At 32.6% G+C, this 21,159-nt stretch overlaps 2 protein-coding genes and 1 long non-coding RNA gene across 3 annotated transcripts; 2 read left to right on the forward strand and 1 right to left on the reverse strand.

The window, feature by feature from the left end:
- The first annotated feature begins 209 nt into the window (after positions 1-209).
- LOC102616444 (uncharacterized) lies at positions 210-2,821 on the forward strand. The gene is made up of 3 exons (XR_008051979.1): positions 210-607; positions 1,673-1,916; positions 2,080-2,821. It is a non-coding gene; the product is annotated as an uncharacterized LOC102616444 (long non-coding RNA).
- Positions 2,822-6,598: 3,777 nt separating this feature from the next.
- On the forward strand, positions 6,599-7,328 carry LOC102623021 (inhibitor of trypsin and hageman factor-like). The gene is made up of 2 exons (XM_006490113.3): positions 6,599-6,844; positions 6,955-7,328. Exons 1-2 carry the CDS (start codon positions 6,652-6,654, stop codon positions 7,146-7,148), a joined length of 387 nt encoding a protein of 128 aa, XP_006490176.2. The 5' UTR covers positions 6,599-6,651; the 3' UTR covers positions 7,149-7,328.
- An 8,921-nt stretch (positions 7,329-16,249) lies between these two features.
- LOC102624458 (uncharacterized) lies at positions 16,250-19,778 on the reverse strand. Its single transcript, XM_052434347.1, has 3 exons — positions 19,408-19,778; positions 17,031-17,387; positions 16,250-16,889 (listed from the first exon to the last, which is right to left on the reverse strand). Exons 1-3 carry the CDS (start codon positions 19,711-19,713, stop codon positions 16,326-16,328), a joined length of 1,227 nt encoding a protein of 408 aa, XP_052290307.1. The 5' UTR covers positions 19,714-19,778; the 3' UTR covers positions 16,250-16,325.
- Between the last annotated feature and the right edge of the window lie 1,381 nt (positions 19,779-21,159).

Here is a 21,159-nt window from a genome sequence, read left to right on the forward strand (position 1 = left end):
CTCGAGTAAGTAGTTTTAATCGGCTTGTAAACCGTGTTCAAAATCTTTGAAAACATAGTGGTCTAAAATTTATATCAATTTAGGCTTTGACCTCACTTTATTTTTCTTGGAAAATATTAACAAGAGAAGTTTTAAAATAAACTAGAACTCGTCTTCAGTATAGATGGTGCCTCGTAGACTTGTAGTCCGTTGCAATTGACTCAGAAAAAGAGCGCGCTTCTTAGTATATCTTTGCACTATGCGACCCCTTTAGCTTGGAAGACAAGCTTATCTTTTTCTTAAATGTTTTTTCTACCCAGATCGTTTAGCTTACCAGAACCCTAAAACCTCTTTCTAATAATTCCGGTCACATTTGGCCATAGCTAATCCAAACAAATCATTTAAAAAAAAAAAATTCTCCAATACTCTGCAGTTAGGTATCTTCTACTCGCCGCGCTAGCTTGAAAAACTGTGTCCTGAACTTGCCAGCATCATGAATCAGGATGATGACACACCGCCGCCCATAGTTGCTGCCACAGAAGGTGCAGAGATGAAACAGATCCTGGGCCAGGGTACTGAAGACGGCATTCCTCTGTTGGACCTCCCTCCGTCTAAGGAATCCAATGAGGTAAACTAAGCTTTCTCTCTCAGACTGCACACATAATTTTGATTATCAAATAATACGTATCTAAATGGTGTTGGTTGTTTGGTGAATTCGGCTCCCATTCATTCAGTTTTATCTGTTGGGATTGTCCTCTTTCAGAGATTATTCGTCTGCTTTTTAAGCATGCCAATGGTTTCTTGTTACCGCTTTCACTAGTTGGCTTTGTTCTTGTAACTTTTTTTTTTCAGTTTTGTTTCACTGTTTTAGTTTTCAACTTTTTTCACGGTCAATTAGACTGGTAATTTTACCCACAGACCCGTAATTTTATCCGCTGATCCATAATCTTTTACCCACTAAAATCCTCCTGCTGTGATCGATTACTAATTAAGGTGGTGACATAGTCCCACACAAGTGTTTCTCATTTAATTTTCACTCAAAGTTTCGTTTGTGACAATTGGAGCTTGATGTTGAATGGGATGGGTCATGGATGCTATTCTTGGATGCTATTTTGTGGTTTTTTTTCTCTTTCTGATAAAAAATATGTATTTTGTGATGCCCAGTGTATTTTTATGCATAAATTTGAGAATTAATGTTATATTGATAGTTTTTTTGTATCTGTTTGATGTTGAAACATGAATTTCTTAGTTACATCAATAAAAATTGGAAATAAGTATTTCGTATGAATTTTTTTAGGTTAATGTTATAAATTTATAATTTGAATTATAATTTATTTTTTTAGTTTTGATTGAATGTGTGTTTTAGTATTGTGATTTGAAATTTGAAAATCTGTAAAAGATTTGGTTTTGATAATAGTTAAAACTCCCAATGAGCAGTTTTTTTTTTTTTTATAAAAAAAAAGATAGAAACCGAAAACGGACATCATGCGGTTTGATAATTTATTTTGCATGGGTGCAAATGAGGTATTGGCAAATGCTCACCAGACCCTAGCCAACTTCATTCCTAATTTGTCATTTTAAGGGGTAAAGTTCATTTATATCTCCTGATTGAGTGCTCTGACTTATTTTTAATAAAATTTTCTTGCTTTGGAAATAAAACGTTAGCTACATGCATGATGTTCACTAACTGCAGATTATGGAGGAGCCGTCTCCTGGAAATTCAAACGGTAGTCCCGTGATGCCACCAGAAAACTCCACCCAGGAAGGAACTGCCTCAGAGGTACGGGCTAATGCTAATTCTCAAGAGCTCTTTGCCGTCACCAGGACTACGGAGACAATAAACGTCTTATTGGTGGTCGTAGGAATTTTTGCTTCTGCGTGTTTTACAACAGTCTGCAATATGCCAGCTAAACTTCTCGAAGAAAATTAGCCTGACGGTAAAAGCTTTAGATATGTCAAGTAGTTAATTAATTATCTGGCTATAATGTTTTCGTCATTAGGTAGTTGTATTGCAGATTGTGTTAGATAGTTGGCTAAGGAAGGTCAATTTTTTTTTAAATTACTTATTTGCTTACCTTGTGCCGTGCTGCCCTTCTCAAGGAACAACGTTACAAGCTATGGATGTGATGTCCGATGGATTGCCAACTATCGTCTATGTCCTGGTGTCCAATTCGTCTCTGTTCGTGGCTTGTATGGCTGTGATGGTAATTCTCGGATGGCAGCTGCGGTTCAGATCAGTTTTGCTCTTTCTGGTGATCAACGCATCACTTGTTTACACTATCTTGGCGAACGAGATCATGCCTGCATTCAGGGTAAGAATTGGAAAATCTGATATTTCCAGCGTTGCTTTGATGTGGCTATCTGTGGTAGCTTTCATATTCTTCGGAATCTCTACACTAAGTATTGGGAAATACCCCCTATACTCTATTTGGAGGTTCCTTTTTTGGTTGTGGGCAAAATCAACCAATTACTGGAGGGACACTCTCCGAAATTGGAATGCATAGTAGACAGCAGATGGGCGGAACTATGTAGTCTATGTTAGGGGAGGCAGCAGGGGTCAGACGAAAAATAAGCAGTACAGATATTTTTTTTCGGCCCCGTTGATTTACATAAATTCTTTATGGCTACTATAGTCTATGATTTCATCGTTGTGGCCCATTTTGTAACAGCTTTGCAATTTTACTGATTTTGCGTTATACCCGACTACATTTTTTTTTCTTTTTGGGGACAGGATGTTATACCTTACTATAAGTAAATTATTTCTGTATTATGGCTTGAACCAAAAGAATCCTGGTTCCTTTGTATATATATATATATAGAAAAACAATAATATAAACTCTTGTAATTAATTGGATGAAAATACATTATGATTTATAAATTTTTTTTTATTTTATATTTTTATTTAACTAATGAAATTATGTCATTTTAATTTGTGCAAAATAAATTTACATAAAAATTTGTAACTCCGTCATCTCTCATAAATAAAAGAAATGAACCAAGAAATTAGGGCTTGAGATTTCTGCAAATGAACACAAGAAATTAGGGCATGAGATTTCAAGCAGTATACTTGTTAGTGTTAAAATGAACACAAGAGACAAGGACATATTGTGGCAGTTTTGATCATAAGTGCTGTCCCAAATATCTAATTTACGTATAATTAATTGAATAAAAACTAACATATAATTAAAAATTAAGAAATAATTGGTTGAAACAAGATCATGATTAAGATTTCAGGATTTTACTGTTGTTCAAAATCTTGTTTGAACCGATTTTTATTTTATTTTTTAAGAAAAAATAAGGGGCAGAGGACAAACCCTCAATCAAATTTTTTTAGCTTCTTATTTCCTAAAATAAAAACTCAAGTGACCAACTAAATAAATCTGTTTAAAAAGCACTTGGTCAAGTGTGCTCATGCCTATCTTATCCAAAATTATCATTAAATAAATTTCAATATCAAATTCTAGGCCCACCTACATTCGATCCTAAAACATATAGACCAAATACAATTAATATAAAATCTGAAATCTTTATTGAATTTTTGAAAATTCTATCATTCTTCAGGATTTACTCACTCCCTTACTTTATAAAAAATTAATAAAAAAAAATGTTCTGCGCAGCCAAATCTCGCATAAAAAGTAATTTCAAAAAATTCATTTTTTTCTTTTTTTCCTCCTTTTTCATCTTTCATATATTGGTCTATTGTCAAATTTTGAATTACATGGACGTGAGATCATAATATTTTACACCTAACTCCTTCTAGAATACACATGTTTTATGGGATTTAATTCACGTTGCGTGTTAAACCAGACGATCTATTAATTATACCTAGAATGAGACAATGAATTTGTACATTGTCATTTTCTATAACTTTCCTAATTTTACTGATAGGGATGACAAAATAATCCAGACCAAGTCCAGACCCTGATGAATTTGGATAATTTGGGCCGAATTCAACTTGCATAGGACAGAAATAGCATCTGGAATTTGGCATCAATTTCATGAAACTGAACATACATGAGTCCGGATCCAGGATTAGGTGAACTCACATATTGGATATCTTTATTATTAATATTATATTTTTAAATTTTTTTAATATAAATAAAAAGGCAAAAAATAAACAAAAAAAGAAATAAAGAAAAAACCCTAGTTTACACTTTACAACTTCTTCTTCTCAAATCTCAACACAGCCGCCAACCATTTTCTTTTTCTCTCCATCAATTCAACACAGCCGGCAACCATTGCCCGTTTTCCTCTTCTCTTCATTAATTCAATAGTCAACACAGCTGCCAATCATTGCTCTTTTTCTTCTCCTTTTCATCAATTCAGCACAGCCGTCAACCATTGCCCATTTCGTCATCGTCGTTTCGCCGCTTCGCCGCCTTCGCGACAAGGCCTATCATGAGCAGCTCTCTGTTGCCGAGATCATCAACAGCGCATTTGAGCCTTCGTCCATGATGGCCAGGTGTGATCTTCACCTTGGCAAGTACACGGCTTGCTGCCCGATTTACGGAGGTGATGTAGTTCCCTAAGATGTGAATGCTGCCGTTGCAACCATCAAGACCAAGCGCACCATTCAATTTGTTGACTGCTGCCCAACTGAATTCAAGTGTTGACTACTTTTACTTTTTCGGGTGAAATAGATATGATACGAGGATAATATCGACGTGGCTGGAGAACTAAAAATGAAAAAATATATATATATACGTATCCGGGTTTGAAACCCACCATCCGAAACCTAGATTTTTTCGGGTTGAACCTAGACCGGACTCGAGTTAAAATATCCGGATCCAGAGTACCATATTATCATCTGAGTTTAGAACCGTAAAGATTGAACCCGAACCCAGATCCAGATTTTACTATCCGTAATTGCTCAAAAATTATTTTTGACGTTGATACATTGGCATGCGATGATAATTACGAGCCAGAAACGGCCAACAATAATTAATCTTCTTTGTTTTCATTTGTTTAAGTCTATTCAAAAGTCACCGAAGATGACAATAAATTCTTATGTAGGTTTAAGAGAAAAGCCGTGGTCCCATAAATAGTTATATACGACAATAATAATCAATTAATCATGTTGTATTTTTATTACAGCCAACTGCACGTTGTAATATATTGACAAGATGACAATGGGTGAGTTATTTATACTCTAAAAATTATTTTAAATATTTTAATTTGAATAATTTTTTAATTATAACAAACGTTCACCACATGAATTATTATTAAGGATAATTTATTATAAGTTGTAATAAAAGACATGTAAGGAATGCAAATAACTTGGACAACAACCTTATTTTTGTTATAGGTTATTTAATTCTTACCCTCCTCAAATAATCTTAATCTTAAATTTGTGGAGGATACTATCCCCACACTGAGTAGTTACTGAGACAATGGTATATACTTTAAAAAATTTTGAACTCTTAAGTTAGCTTTTAAATATGAGTTAGACCTTGAAACTTCTATTTTTAAATTAATTATATTAAAATAACAAAAACGACACAAATACAAATACTAAAACCAAGGTAAATATTAATAAAGTAATTAAGATTGATCTGACACGAATACTATATCCTAATTACTATATTTTACCCCTATGAAACCTAGTTAAGGATTAAAAACATTCTGACGTGGCATGCATTGACAAACCGGCTAAAAATTAGCAAGAGATTGATTGATTCTTCTTATCCGATCGAGAATTGATTAATAAGTTTGTCTGATTCAATTTTTTTTTAATTTTTTTATTTTTAACGCGTACGATGGTCCATACTTTTTAACCACATCCGTCAATAAAATTTACGTTTGAAGTATTGAAATCATTGACATTGCATTTTGCGAAAATAAATAGGTCGTATGCTGTTTATCTATGTTCTTGAATTCTCTTTATCTAAGTACTAGAATTCTCTTTTTCTTGGGCCTAAAACATATTAATAGTCTTTGGACTTAGTTTAAATGTATCAGATTGGGCTAAAAAAATAATATAACAATAATAATAATGAGTAAAACTAAATATAAAAAAAAGATACAAGAAATTTCAAATAATTTGCTCCTTAGCTTATTATTTTCGAGACCTGTTAGTCTGGTCCTGCCAGTTGAATTTGGCTGATGATTGCAAGCTCTTGTTGCTTCTGGTAAGGGTAGTTGATTTATTTTGGTAGTTGTATAGGACTTGAGTTACAGATAATAAACTATTATGAGTAGTAGTTGGATTGTGAACTTGATTTATTTGTCGGCTTAGTGGTTGGAATGTGAAAATGTTTTTTTTTTTTTTTTTGTTGATGGACTTGGCTTATGACTGCGTATTTTAACAATGTAATGACTTTTTTACTAGTTTATTGACCAATGAAGCCTACAAAAGTATTTGGTAACTTGGTATTTTCCAATCTCTATATTTTGCTTTTTTAAAATTATTTTAGCTATAAAAATATTGATTATATGTTGCCATAACGTTATTTTTCTTATTTGATTATATGTTGCCAAAACATGCACGTAAGTCAAATTATAATGACTAAATGGTATTTACCCCAATGAAAATTAAATTATTTGGTAAAATTTAATGACCACACACATAATCAATCATAAAATTTGGCACGCAAGTTTAGGCCCTATAAATAGCAAGCTCTTCTGCTTTCAGTTTCACTTTGCAAAGAGCCTTCGAAATAACAATTATTAGCAATGAAGAGTTCATTACCAGCACTGGCCCTTTTCTTCTTTCTCTTGGCCTTCGCCGCAAAACCCTCTTTGGCCGCTCGTCATGAGCCTTGCCTGACCGATGGCAAGGAGCTTCGCTCTGAAGTCATCGTATCTGCATTGAAAGGAGTTGTGGAAGATGGACCAAACCTAGTCATGTCTGCATTTGATTGTCCACGTAAGTATAAAACGCCATGCTTTTCCTTTTTTTAATTTCATTATTGAAACAACTTGGAGATTTTGATCATTTCTGAACGAAGTTTAATTTTCTTATGAAATCCTTCACAGGCAAGAGCTCATGGCCAGAGCTGGTTGGTAAAAACGGGGAGGTTGCTGCTGCTATTATAGAGAAAGAGAATCCTTGTGTTCATGCAATCGTATTACTTGAGGGAACTCCAGTTACTCGGGACTATAGGATTGACAGGGTTCGTGTTTGGGTCAACAAGAAAGGGAAGGTGATTAGGGTTCCTCGTATTGGTTGAATTTCCTCCATCGACTATCTCATAACTAATAAATAAATAAATGAAATAAGTGTTGTTGTAGGCTATGAGATAATGCATGCTTGGACTAATTTGCTCCTTGAATATGTTGTTCGTCAAAGCATACATGAATCGTGTTCCTTAACAAAAAACTATAATATTATCCTTAATTACGTGCGCTAATCCCTCTTTATGGTTTATCATGAATAATTTCTTTAAATTTCTGTTAATAAGGGCGGAAACCCAAATTTAAGTTAAAATGTGCGATGATAAGGTTTGATTTTTTTTTTTTTCATTTTTCACTTTACGCCTGCGAATTCCAAAAAAAAATTAAGAATTTACTATTATTATTATATGGTATATGATATGAGGGAAAAAAAAAGTCAAAGCAAGATCCATTTTGCATATCACTAGAGGGAATAAAAAAAAAAGGTTGTGATTGCCTTTCGAACCAGTAACAGAATTACAAAATGCAATATACTAGAATTATAATCTAACACATTACATGAACTAAAGACTTAAATCTTAGGAAGATTATCTACCAATTAGTAGAGCTAGACCTTGGACATACTTGTCAATGTGCTTCAACGAGTTCAATGAACAAAAATGTCAAAAAGGACACTTCATATGATAATGATAGGTCCGTGGCTTCTTGTGAAGAGGGGATGCTGCTAAATCTCAGTTGGTTGTATTTTCTCCACATACTACGATTGAATGATAAGGCACCATCGATCCGATTCAGTGGCGTAGATTTTAAGGCATTTCATCACGAGTTTCTCATTACCACTTTTTGATTGATTGACTGATTGATTGATTGATTCTTAAACGAGAATTGATTTGGATGAGATCGACTATAGATGTATATAAGCTTTTCGGTTTCCATTTTTGGTTTTTTAACACGTAAGATGGCCCATACTCCTAAAGACATCCATCTACGATTTCACGAATCAAATATTGAAATCATTGACATATTTATTGCGAAAATAGGAAACTTGTAGATGTATTCTTGCCTACCAACATTATGAAATATCCCGTCCCGAATTCTAATGGTAGGCTTATTTGGAATCGTGACTAAATAAATTCATTAATAAATATTTTATGGAAAACCAGCAAAGACTCCTTATTCCACATTTTCAATCTACAAATCTGTAAAATAAACACTCCCAAAATAATCTAATATTCAACCAACTTTATTAATCAACCTCCCCAATCATATTACATCATGCATCATTGTAAATAATATGCTTAAATGATTTCACCCAAATATCACCCAATATTTCTAACAATATCAAAAGAATATATTATAGTATGATTAAACATATCAAAATAATATGTACCATTTTGCAAATGTTGGGTATTTTTTAATGAGATCGTTTAAGCCTATTATTTACAGTGATGCTTGACATTATATTGAGTAGACTGATTAATTAACTTTAAAAATTGTATATTTAATAAAAGTTAAAATATCATTTTTCATCTACGGTGTTGATACCACTAACAATTTCATCACATTTACAAATCACAAACATATTTTATGAATTATCTATTTTTATTAGTTCTTAAATATGATTTTTTTTTTTTTTTGCTTTATATGTAAATCCCTAAATTCCATGATGCTTAGATTAGAAAAGCGAACATGAAATTTAGACTCCGGAGACTTAGAAGCCTTTGGAAGAATTGTTAGCCCTTCCATCCAACATTAATTCAAAATAGCTGAGACTGTGCCATGTGTCTGAGCTCGCATGTACCTCATTGCACTGGATTTAACATAATGTTGACACACCAATGTGGTAGCCAGAATATTTCAATGTGGTCGTATCACATTATGTACTTAATTCCATTTTGGTTCATAGAGTAATTCATATTTGTATATCTAGGTCCCCTTAGATTTATGTGGGTGTTTAGACTTAATATTAATGCACCAATACAGTAGTAGAAAAGTTCCGATACAGTTACGGTACATTTTGTACTTAATCCTTATATTTGTTCATAGAGTGGTTAATTAAGAACTAAGTCACATAATATTCAAACTATTAAAAAATCCAAAATATAAATATGAGAAAGTACCGTGACTATGATTTGAATACCAAGAATGAATCTTGTAACCTTAGCACCTTTTTAATTAGGCTACTCCTTTTTAACTTCTTTTTCTACAATTATTTTTATTTAATAATTGATTACCAGATTTTTAAATTTCTTGTGGCTCGACTCCAGATTCACTGGGTTATATTATAACTTATTATTCTTATACTTGTAAGTAATAACTATTTTTGAGTGGTGTCAGTATGTCTCTTTTGTAAATTTTAAAAACATAGGTTGGTTATATTTTAAAAATATTAAGAAATAGTAAGATACTTACGGTCAATAATGATCTAATAATTTTTATTTTGAGATAATCAAATACAACACGTACCTCATCAATAATTGTTGGGCCTTTTTTCGTCAAATTTATTAATTGACATTGACAAACTTTTGATAGTGACACCTATGAAAAGGGATAAGAACACCACAATATTAGTCGGCACGTATTTCTCTTTTTAAACGTGATAAAGTTAGTGTGGAAGAATTAAAATAAAAATAGTTAGGATTTATTTGCAACTTAATCCACAGTTTCAACACTCATATTTTAGCTTCTTCTTTTAAGAAAACAAGTTGCCATTTACGGTTAAAACAATTTGATATAATTAAATAAAATGGTACCTCTTGACTCCCGATTAGCCATCTAAATGAAATTATTTTACCTTAGATCCGGACAATCCGCATAAGCCGCACAATTTCTTGTCGGTTGATTGGATAATAATATTTCACCAACTCAAAGGGATTGGTTTTTTTTTCAACCCACACTATTTACGGGCTGGGATAGGTTGAAAATTTAACCCAAACCGCAAACCTGTACTAGTACATCTTTTTTTAATATAATTTAATATTTTATAGTAGATTTATTTGTAAACTAAGAATTTTATGTGTTAGTGTTATTTTTTGGACCGTGAACTATGACATTTGATAGGTAATTATCATTTGTGGATTTTAGAGACAATCAAGATTCTTATATGAGAATAAAACTCTTATAAAATATAAATTTAGATTGGTGCTGAGTTGACTTTTTAATAATTTTATTAGATTAAAAATAATATGCTCTTAAATATAAGAATTAAACAAGTATCTACCATTTTATTTATTACAATTAGCACTTTAATCGCTAGGGATTAATAATATGCTATTTGGAGTGTGTGATTAAAATTAGAAAGTATGCATTTAATAAAGGTTAAAATTATCATTTTTTACTTACAATATCAATAACACTAACAATTTCGTCACATTTACAAATCTCTAACCTATTTTATGAATTGTAAATCCCTAAATTCATGATTATTGAATCAAAAAAATGGACATGAAATTTGAATTTTAGAGACTTAGAAGCCTTTAGAAGAATTCTTAGCCTTTTGATCAAACGTTAATTCTGAAAGGCCGAGATTATGCCATTTGCTTGAGGTCACATGAATCTCCTTACACTAGATTTGACACTTGTCAATTTAGTAGTTCAACCAACTTGATAAAAGAGCCAATGGAAGGTTTCATTTTGACTTCATTTGTAACCATTGATAATGTTAAATCCAATGGTTCGTAATGATCACAATGGTTGCAATTTTAGACTCTTGGATTGTGTTCGTAAAGCTCATCTAAAAGTTGTGGTTGGAAGGAGGTTGGAAGCTCACTAAAAATATCGTGTAAATGCCCACACTTGATCAACTTATAATTTGTTTGTATAAAGGCAAGAGATTTCATAAATGACCTTGTAGAATTTTTGTAGAATTTGAGATTTGATTTTTATAGTAAAAATTAGTGTAATTTTAGAGTGAATTTTAGGAAAAAGTGTAATAAATAAGAAGAGATTTTTCTCTTCTCTTTTCTTTTGTTTTCAGTTTCTTTGTATTGTACTTTCACAAATTTATTAAATAAAATGAGTGTTTTGCTTATCAATATTTAATTACTTTCTCAAGTGTGTTTCAATAGTTTCTAAGCTAAGGTGAGAGGTGGACCTTACAGATTCAAATTGTAGATTTATGTACTTTCTCAAGTGAGTTTTAAATTTTTTTTTTAGTTACATGTTTATAAGTTATATTTTCTATGTTATTTTCATTTCATAATTATTTGTAGATTTAGATCTCCTTAGATCTATGTGGGCGTTTAGATATAATGTTCATGACACGACGCAAAAGTAGATTATTGCTCTTAAGTATAAAAGTGCCTAGTTATAATATTACCTAATGAGTCTGGAGTCAAATAACAAAGAATCTAAAAATTTAGTAGTCAACTATTAAATAAAAATAATGCAGAAAAAGAAATGAATAAAGAATAGTCTAAATTTAAAAAAAAGTGCTAAGGTTACAAGATTTCAAGGTTATAATACTTTGTCATATTTATTTTTGTATTTCTTTTAATAGTTTGAATATTATGTGACTTAGTTTTTAACTAACCACTCTATGGATAAATAAGGGGGTTAAGTATATAATGTGCCATATCTACATTCGAGTGTTCTCACTATTACATTGGTGTGTCGACATTATGTCTAAGCCCCATATAGATCCAAAGGGGATCTAAATCTATAGATAAATATGATAAGAAAATAACAGGTAAAAAGTACAAAATATAAACATATTATTAAAACAATAAAGTTAAAACTCACTTGAAAAAGCTTCACCCTTCACCTTGACTTAGAAAATTAGCAACTCATATAGACGAGTAAAACGCTCATTTTATTTAACAAATTTATGATATACGACACAAGAAAATTGAGGGGAAAAAAAAAGAAGAGAATAGATATTTTTCCCAAAAATTCACTTTAAATTTACACCTAAGTTCTCTACAAAACTTACCTCTCAAATTTCTCAACAAATTTGTGTGTCTTGCCTTTGTACAAGTAAATTTGAGTTGAACAAATGTGGGCATTTACATGATATGTTTATTGAGCTTGCAACCATAACCTTTAGATGAACTTTATTAATACAATTCAAGAGTCCAAAATTGCAACATTATGGATCGATGGATTGAACATAATCAATGATTATAAATGAAGTTAAAGTAGGACCCTTTATTGACTCATTTGTCAAGGTGGTTGATCTACCAATTGATGAGCGTTAAATATAGTTCAACAAGGTGCACATGAACTCGGGCACATGGCATGATCTCAGCTATATAAAACTAATAGTGGATTGGAGGGATATCAATTCTTCCAAAAACTTCTAAGTCTCTAAAATCCAAATTTCACTTTCGTTTTTCCAATCCAAGCATAATGAATTTAGGGATTTACCTACAGAAAATAAAAATCTTACTTAAAAATAAATAAAAATAGACAATTCATAAAATAAGTTAAAATTTATAATGTGATGAAATTGTTAGTGTTATCAATACTAGAAATGAAAAATGATAAATTTCACCTTTATTAAATGTATACTTTTTACTGATAGTCAATTGATACAACAATACCATAATAGGAACACTCCAATATAGCTCCTTAGCTTAATTAAAGGCTTGATATTTCTATAAATATTTTGCTTCTTGGAACTTTGTATAGCAACCGGGGTTTTAGCAACTCTAATGGCAATTTCATGTCTTTCAAGTCCTTTGCAATTTCAACTTCAAAGGATTTTGCAATCAGGCATTTCATCGATTACTGCAAAAATACCCATGGACATGCAATCTTTGTTTTCTTTCGCTTCTAAGGGTCTGTTTGGAATTGAGGCTGGGCGCTATAACTTAAAAGCTACATTACCAAAGTATTTGGTAAACACTAGCTGTTGTAACTTGAAAGTTATGTTGATATGATTTTCACTTATATGATAGAAAATCTATTATATCTTCACTAATTTTGTTAAAATTATTATTGAAAATTTATATTACTTATATAGTATTATTTTTTTTATTTCATAGTTACAACTTTTTTTCACAACTAACTGTAACTTAAAAGTTAAAACACCTCAATTCTAAACAGGATCTAAATTTCCTTAAGTTCTTTTGAAAAGATGATTTTCCAAGCTCTCCTTCCTCATGGGCCATTTATCCTTCACGCAGTATCGCAATGGTTTTACTTGATATGGATATGATAATTTCTCTCCAGAGCCTGCCTGCCTGCATAAGCACTAAAATAGGCAACATATAATTACCATTGGTTAAAGGAATCATAAAATTTGACTGGAATAGCAAAACATCTTTCATTCAGTCTTTCCCAAAAACTTGACATATTTTATCCACCAAAATTAAAAAAAAAAATTCCAAACCATAATCAATAGACCTAATATTGGTCCCAATCTTATTGTTCTTAAAATAAAATTTGCCAGAAATATCCTCATCCTGTGGTAAAAGTTCCTGCAAAAAATTAAACAAGTGTGATTTGCTTCTGTTTGAGTGAAATATCAAGTGAGGTCAACAAAATTATCCACGTCTTTATTAATATGCCAACATGCTGTCAAAGAATCATGCATCAATGAACTGAAATACTAATATTTGTAGGGATAATGCTTGATACATGCATATTTGCCATTATTGAACATCAAAGACCAAGTATTTTAACCTGTAATTGAATATTCTGTACATTCCATCCAATGTAGAGGGATGTAGTTGCCATCTTGGTGGCAAGAGCTGTAGCAATCATTTGTTCTTTCAGAAGAGTAAAGCAAAGACCCAGATTGTAATTGAATGTAGATGCAGCTAGTGATACAGCAGCCAATACTGCAGTTTACTTCGAAATGTATGGCTCTAGCTGTTCCAAATTAGAAGGTATTGGGCTTGCAGTTGCAGAGGCAGAAGCTATGAGATTAGTGTAAATTTGTAAGTGGCCAAAGATGCAGGGGTTGTTCCAAGTATTGATCTGAGTCTGAGCCTTGAATATGGTTAGTTTAGCCAGGGAAAAAGAGCAGTTTCTTTTCTTGGGTGATCTCTGATATTGGTTAATGTTGATTTAATAATTCCTAGATCAGTTAGCTAAATTTGGCAATAATTTTTATTAGCAAAATCGGAGCTGTACGTTTCTATTTGTTTTGCAGAAATTTCAGCCGATGTATCAGTTTTGCTGGGTTGCTATTTGCCAATGAAGAATCTTCCTTTTAAAAATAAAACAGAAAATAAAGTATAAAATTATTGGATTATTGTGTCTACGAATATCAAAGTGATGTATATAGTTCGAGTTGGAATAACCGTGAAGATACTATTCATCAAAGATTATTGTGCCTAAGAAAATAAAGCGATTTTGATCCAGGCTGTGAAGATACTGGAGGTACTCGTTCTGAGGGTTTACTGAAGTTCTGGTGATTTTATGCATTTCAATATATTGAGACTCTTGACTTGTGTTTGACGTAATTGCCCCCCCTACATCGTTGTTGCTCCGTCATATTCAATGCCATGAGGTTCAGATTTTTCTCGAGTTGTGCTATGATTAACCGCATTGATTCTAATGCTTTATCAAGATTTGTATAGTAAAACCATCAGTACATCATCTGTAGAAGTATTATTATTTATTGATGGCCATACTAACTGCAGGCAGGAGAGTTTTTCAGACTGTTCATATATACATACATGATTCATCGATACATCAGTATCATAAAATTAAACACTTCACACAGCTTAACAATAAAATAGGACCCTAATGATCTGCTTATTCCATATTCCATGTGTGGACTTGAGTGCAATAAATCCAAAACTCAGAGTCCCAAAACGGTTTGTTTTGATCAAATGATTTTGTCATTTGTCACGTGCAGCACGTGGCTTTTAAGTTCAAAGGCTAAACGACTCAGCATCTGTCGTTTTGGAGAAACATAAGTGAAGCACGTGAGCCAGCTCGTGAAGAAGGGAATCAAGGCTGTTAAAAGCCGTTACACACGTGTCCAGATTCTGTGCAATCTGGGTTTCAGCATCAGGGTTATAAAACTTGTCGCTGAGGGAGAAATACGTGTGGTTTTTCAGAGATTTTTCAGAGAGAGCTTGAGAGAGAGATCAGAAAGTGAGAGAGTGTAATCTTGTTGCTTGTAATCTCTTGTTGAGAAGCTCTGTATTTGTCTTCTTGATTCATCAATAAAGCTTTTCCTGTGGCTTTTCCCGTGGATGTAAATTGTGCATGTAATGCACAATTGAACCACGTTAGATTCTGTTTCTTGTGTGACGTGAGTTGTTTCTTGATTGAGTTATACACTGTGATATTAATCATTAGATCTAGGACTTATTGAAATCAGAGTTGGGGTCTTGTTATCTAAGCTTGGTTTCTTCTGCAACTTGTTTGATCAAGAACTTGAGTCTCCTGGGCAGTGGCTTAGCATCTTGAGTCTTAAGGGGTGTTAAATCACTACACCATGTATTCATGTATATCCGCTGGACAGAATTAAGCACCATCATGTGTCACATAACAAAGATAATGTATCAAGTTACTTTCCAGGATTTCTGAAATGTTTAGTATATATTCTGCTGTTGATTTTTGTGCTTCTATGAGAACTTATGTAGCAAGCCTCTAAATGCAGAGTTTACTTGGATTCAGTGTTGGAATTTGGCTTATAACATTGATCAAGAGGCAACGGAATTAAGGAAAAGGAATGAATGCATTAGATGCTAAACTCTGTTTATTTGCTTTGGAGGCAGAAATTTGTTCTGTAGGGAAACAAAAATCTAATAAATAAATAGAAATTTGAGTGGTAAAATATTATGATTTAAAAGCTATAGAGGCCAAAGTTTAATGAAATCTATCTTCTAGTTCATTTGGCTGCCCGGAAAGGTCACGCAGTTGTATTTACCCTTTTCCAACGACCTCATTCAGAATTAAAAAAATTCTTTAACGATTTTGGCCAAGAGTTAATATCTTAATCAATTAGATGATAAGAGTGAAAATGAATTAAGATTCTCTCCTGATCCAAACTTCTTTCCAGAACAAATTGCGTCAAACATTTACCAAGTTGGCCTGATGTTGTTGAGATATATGAGATGGAAAGGGCAAAAGCAGAGAAAGTCAAAACTTTAAAAGTTTGAATCAGATTAACCTTAGTAAAGCATACATCGCGCATAACACGTGGAAATTTATGAGATTAAAAACTACTCAATACACACACACACACACATATATGTATAAACCATGATGAGTGCACCTGCAAATTATTTGAGAAATCGACTGCTATGAGCGCGTACGAGGCAAAAAGAATCCTATATGATGCACATATAGGCAGCAAGCATTGAAAATACAGAAACTAGCAGCAATGGCTTGAGCGGAAACTCATTAAAGAGAACTGTCATAAATGCTAAGCATAAGAAAAAGGCGGCGGAATTGAGGGTGATTAGTAATTGGAATAAATGCGGATGTCTATTCACAACCCGACAGAAGGGATTTAGGCTTGAAATCTGCTGGAAACCTTTTTCTGATCTGCAGCCGAAGATCTTCAATGCTATGTGGAACGTTATGGTTGATAACAATGCCAGCAGTAACAGTAGATGAAAGACATAGCCTTTAGACTTATTTTTGGTTTTCATATTGAGCCAGGTGTTCTGCAAATGCGATGACAGGTGCCCCCATTTAAATACCTTCCTCATTCGATCATATTTGGCTCCAAAAGCACCCCATACATGTTGAGTTGCCTTAATTTTCATTTCTGTCTTCGCAGATTGCGATAAGTCATCTGATATGTCCAACGCTGTACACTCACTACCATCCATTAAGCTAACCTTTGCAACGGAGTTATGAGGCGTATCAGCCAGCAAAGATTTTGGAGTCTGCAACATGCACAAAAAGAGCTCAGCGGCTTGGAAATAAGAATTAATGAATGAACTTCTATGGCAAGCCAACAAGAGAGCTTGAGCATAGTTTCAAAATGAACATAAGAAATAGAGGCAAGGATCAAAATGAATAATAACCTCTTTAAGCAGTATACTTGAGGGCTTGAGATCTCTGTAAATATTTTGCTTCTCAGAACTTTGCATAGCAACCAATGTTTTAGCAACTCCAATGGCAATTTCAATTTTTTTATCCCAAGATCCTTCTTTGATGGAAAAGGATTCTGCAAAACCAGGCAATTCAATGATAACTACAAAAATATCCATATATATGCAATCTTTATTTTCTTTTGTTTCTAAATTTCCTTCAGTTCTTCTGAAAAGATGATTTTCCAAGCTCTCCTTCCTGGGCCATTTATCCTTCCAGCAGTATCCCAATGGTTTTACTTGGTTTGGATATGATAGTTTCTCTTCAAAGCCCGCCTGCCTGCACAAGCACTGAAAAATAGGCAACACATAATTAGCAACGGTAAAGGGATCATGAAATTTGCCTAGTATGGCAAAACATCTTTCATTCAGTCTTTCCCAAAAACTTATCATTTACCTATTGTGAACCCAAAAATGAAAGAAAAAAAAAATTCCATACCGTAATCAATATTGACAATATTGCTCCCAATCCTATTATTCTTAATATAAAATGTGCTAGAAATTAAATGTCCCCATCCTGTGGTAAGAGTTGTTGGAAAAAATTAAACTAGTGTGATTTGCTTCTATTCGAGTGAAATATCAAGCGAGGTCGACAAAAGTATTCATGTGTTAATATGCCAATATGCTCTAGAAATTTCAATTATATGCTATGTCAAACAATCATGCATCAATGAATTGAAACACTAATAATTGTAGGGATAATGCTTGATACATGCATCTTTGTCATTATTGAACCTCAATGAGCAACTATAGAACAATGCCCTCCATCTTTATGCTGTTTCTCTCAGCCAGCTCCAGTAGCAACAGTTAGTGATTGCCTTTCAGGTTAGCTAGTTGGGAACTGTATTTGAATCGCTAACCTGATAGTTGCATCTCTGTCATTATTGAAATCAGTGACCAATACTTGCAGGAATCGTGCTTGATACTTCACAGCATGCAATATCAATTACCAATACTTGTATCTCTGTCATTATTGAGATCAATAACTGAATATTGTTGGGGAACACGCAATATACATGCATCACTGTCATCATTGAACATCAACGACTGATAAACGGGATCAGGCTTGATAATTGCATCTCTCTCCTTGGTTAACATTAATGACCAATATTTGCAGGGATCATGCATGATGCCTAACATCAATGACTAACAACTGTTGGGATCATGTTGGTACCTGAATCTCTCTCCTTGTTGAAGATCAATGACCAATAACTGCAGGTATCATGCATGACACATGTATCTCTGTCATTATCGAACACCAATGACCAAAACTTATAGAAAAACATGCCATTATACTTTTATCGAAAAACATGCCATTATACTTTTATCTCTGTCATTATGCAACATCAATGGGAAATACTTGTAGTGGATCATACTTGATACTTGCATCTCCCTCCTTGTTTAACACCACTGACCATACTTGTAGGGTTTGTGCATGTAACTAGGTCTCTCTCATTCTTGAATATCAACAAGCAGAACTTATAGAGATGCACCCAGAATATTTGTACCTCTGTTGTTAGTGAACATCAACGAGCAATACTAGCATGGGTTCATGCTTGGTATGTACCCAACTCTTCTTGTTGAACATCAAGGACCAAAACTTGTAGGATATCCTCATGTTTCATACTTAAATGCATGTCTCACTTATGGAACAGCAATGAACAATACTAGTAGGCAATCGTCATGGATACTTGATCTCTACGGATATGGCCACCAAACAATGCTTGTGACCTTGAAGGATATCATGCTTGATGTTTGCATCTCCCCCATTATTGACCATGTACGGGAGCTTGCATGATACTTTGCACTTCTGTCATTACTTGACATCAATACTTCTTACATTCGGTTATCAAAGTTCTCATAGAACAACATACTGGATTTCTTCTGTACCTCTAATGAGATAATGCACCACAGAGTTTCAGTGTGGCTTCTAATATCTAGATTAAAATATAGTTATAAGCAAAATTAACATAGGAGATTTTTAAGTGTAAATATATGTTACTTCAGCACTTATCAGCACTCAGCAGGGACCCAATTACAATCGGAATGCACGAGATCAAATCTATTACGCTGTTTTGCTAATGAAGAATTTTCCTTTAAAAATAAAAACAGAAAATAAATCTTTAAAATAAAATTAAACAATTTATTTGGCTTAAAAACTATTAAAAAAATGACATGACTATTAAAACCCAACCCAAGTTTAAAATAGGTTAATTAGTATAGACAAAAATTAAATAAAATCGAATATAATAAGATAATTGTGTCCAAGAATATAATCAAAACGATGTAGCTGGAGCTGGAACAACCATACCTTGAGATCACATGTAACAACATTCTCCAGCAATCTCTGGTTGAGAAGGCCTTCTTCAACGTGATGAAGCAAGAATTTTGAAGCTCCAACGAAAATGTTCAAACCTGCAGTTTTATGCCCAAGAATTATTCCCAAGGCGCCCCTTATCGGTGCTCGCAAGCCGGATCCCAGAGGGAGCACGTTCTCTTCTAGCATACCGATCTCACAATCTCTATCAAATTCTGACCTCATTTTTTCTTCTTTTTTCTCTTTCTCGCAGTGCCTTCTGTTGGTGAAGGTACCACCCAGAACTAAGAAGTTATGCATGCACAGTAATCAGAGAGAATTTGAAATTGTCTAGAACCATTTCAAAGAAACAGCCATGGATCTGCTTAGCCAGGCTGCAGGGTTTTATATAGATAATACTTTTCCATGGACCCACACGGCCCCACTTTTTTTAATGGGCCCACTTGCGATGTGTCCTCGTAGTCGTAACGGAGCACTGCAAAGTTCGAGCCTTAGTAAGTCTTATTATTATTATTATTATTGCTATGGATACGTCGGAGCGCATTTGTGAATCTCAACTATATATGTAAAGTGATAAATAATAAAAAAATTTATAATTTTAATTGTGTGATTGCGAAAGGATATTTTACCTTAAAATAATTTCAACATAACTTGACCATATTTTTTTTTTAAAGGAAGATTGCCGTCCTAATTTTTCCATCCGCCGTCACAAATTACCTTATACAACTTAATTTTTTTAAATTGTTTTCAGTTATAATTTTATTTTATTATTTTTATTTTTAAATATATTTTTATTTATATTTATTATAAATTAAGTACATCGTATTAATAGAAATTAAAATAAGAAAAATATGCACTAAAAATAAGAAAAAATATGTTTTAATATGGCAAAAAATTAATAATAAGATGCTTTTCTTATACTTTTTATTTTTTAAAAATATTTTATTTATAATAAATATATATTTTATATTCTCAAGATAAATTATCAAGTAAATGACTTATTTACCTCTTTTTTCTTTAAATTTTTTGTGCTGGAGAGATTTTTGAATATTATGAAAATAATTGAAAAGTAAGTGGTGTATTTTAACTTCAGTTGGGAGAGCAATTTCCGCTTTAAAAAAATATATATACACAAAACTTAATAAAGTAAGCTCAAACACAGCAAAATATAATAATAAATTCCCCTAATTACATAGGAAAACTCAAATCCTCTACCTTAAGATTAAAAGATAAAAAAATACTAATAATAATAATAGTTGATAGTGTATGGTAAATATAATTTTTAAATAATATTTTTTTAAAAAATAATAAATATGTTATAAATTAATCATCATATATATAAATATGATAAAATAATAATTTAATTACAACTTTCTAATCACAATATAGTATAGTACCTTAAAATAATCTATTTGCCCCCATGAGCTAATTTTTATATTGAGTAAGGCTGTGGACCATTACAGTCTATTACATGAACAAGTCGCGTATGAATAAAGAGTAATGATATAGCCACAAACTTTTGTACAAACTTATTTTGTACAAACTGATGTGGCATGATAAGATTGGTTGAATTAAATATCACTTGGCCCACATGATTTGTTTTTATTAATTTATATTTTTATTCAACCAATGAATTAATGTCACGTCAGTTTGTACAAAATAAGTTTGTACAAGAGTTTGTGGCTGTATCATTACTCATGAATAAAATGATAAAAATGTCCTTACTTTAATAATTTCTTATTGCAA

Source organism: Citrus sinensis, chromosome 9 (assembly GCF_022201045.2).
Source record: "Citrus sinensis cultivar Valencia sweet orange chromosome 9, DVS_A1.0, whole genome shotgun sequence".
Taxonomy (NCBI): Eukaryota; Viridiplantae; Streptophyta; class Magnoliopsida; order Sapindales; family Rutaceae; genus Citrus; species Citrus sinensis.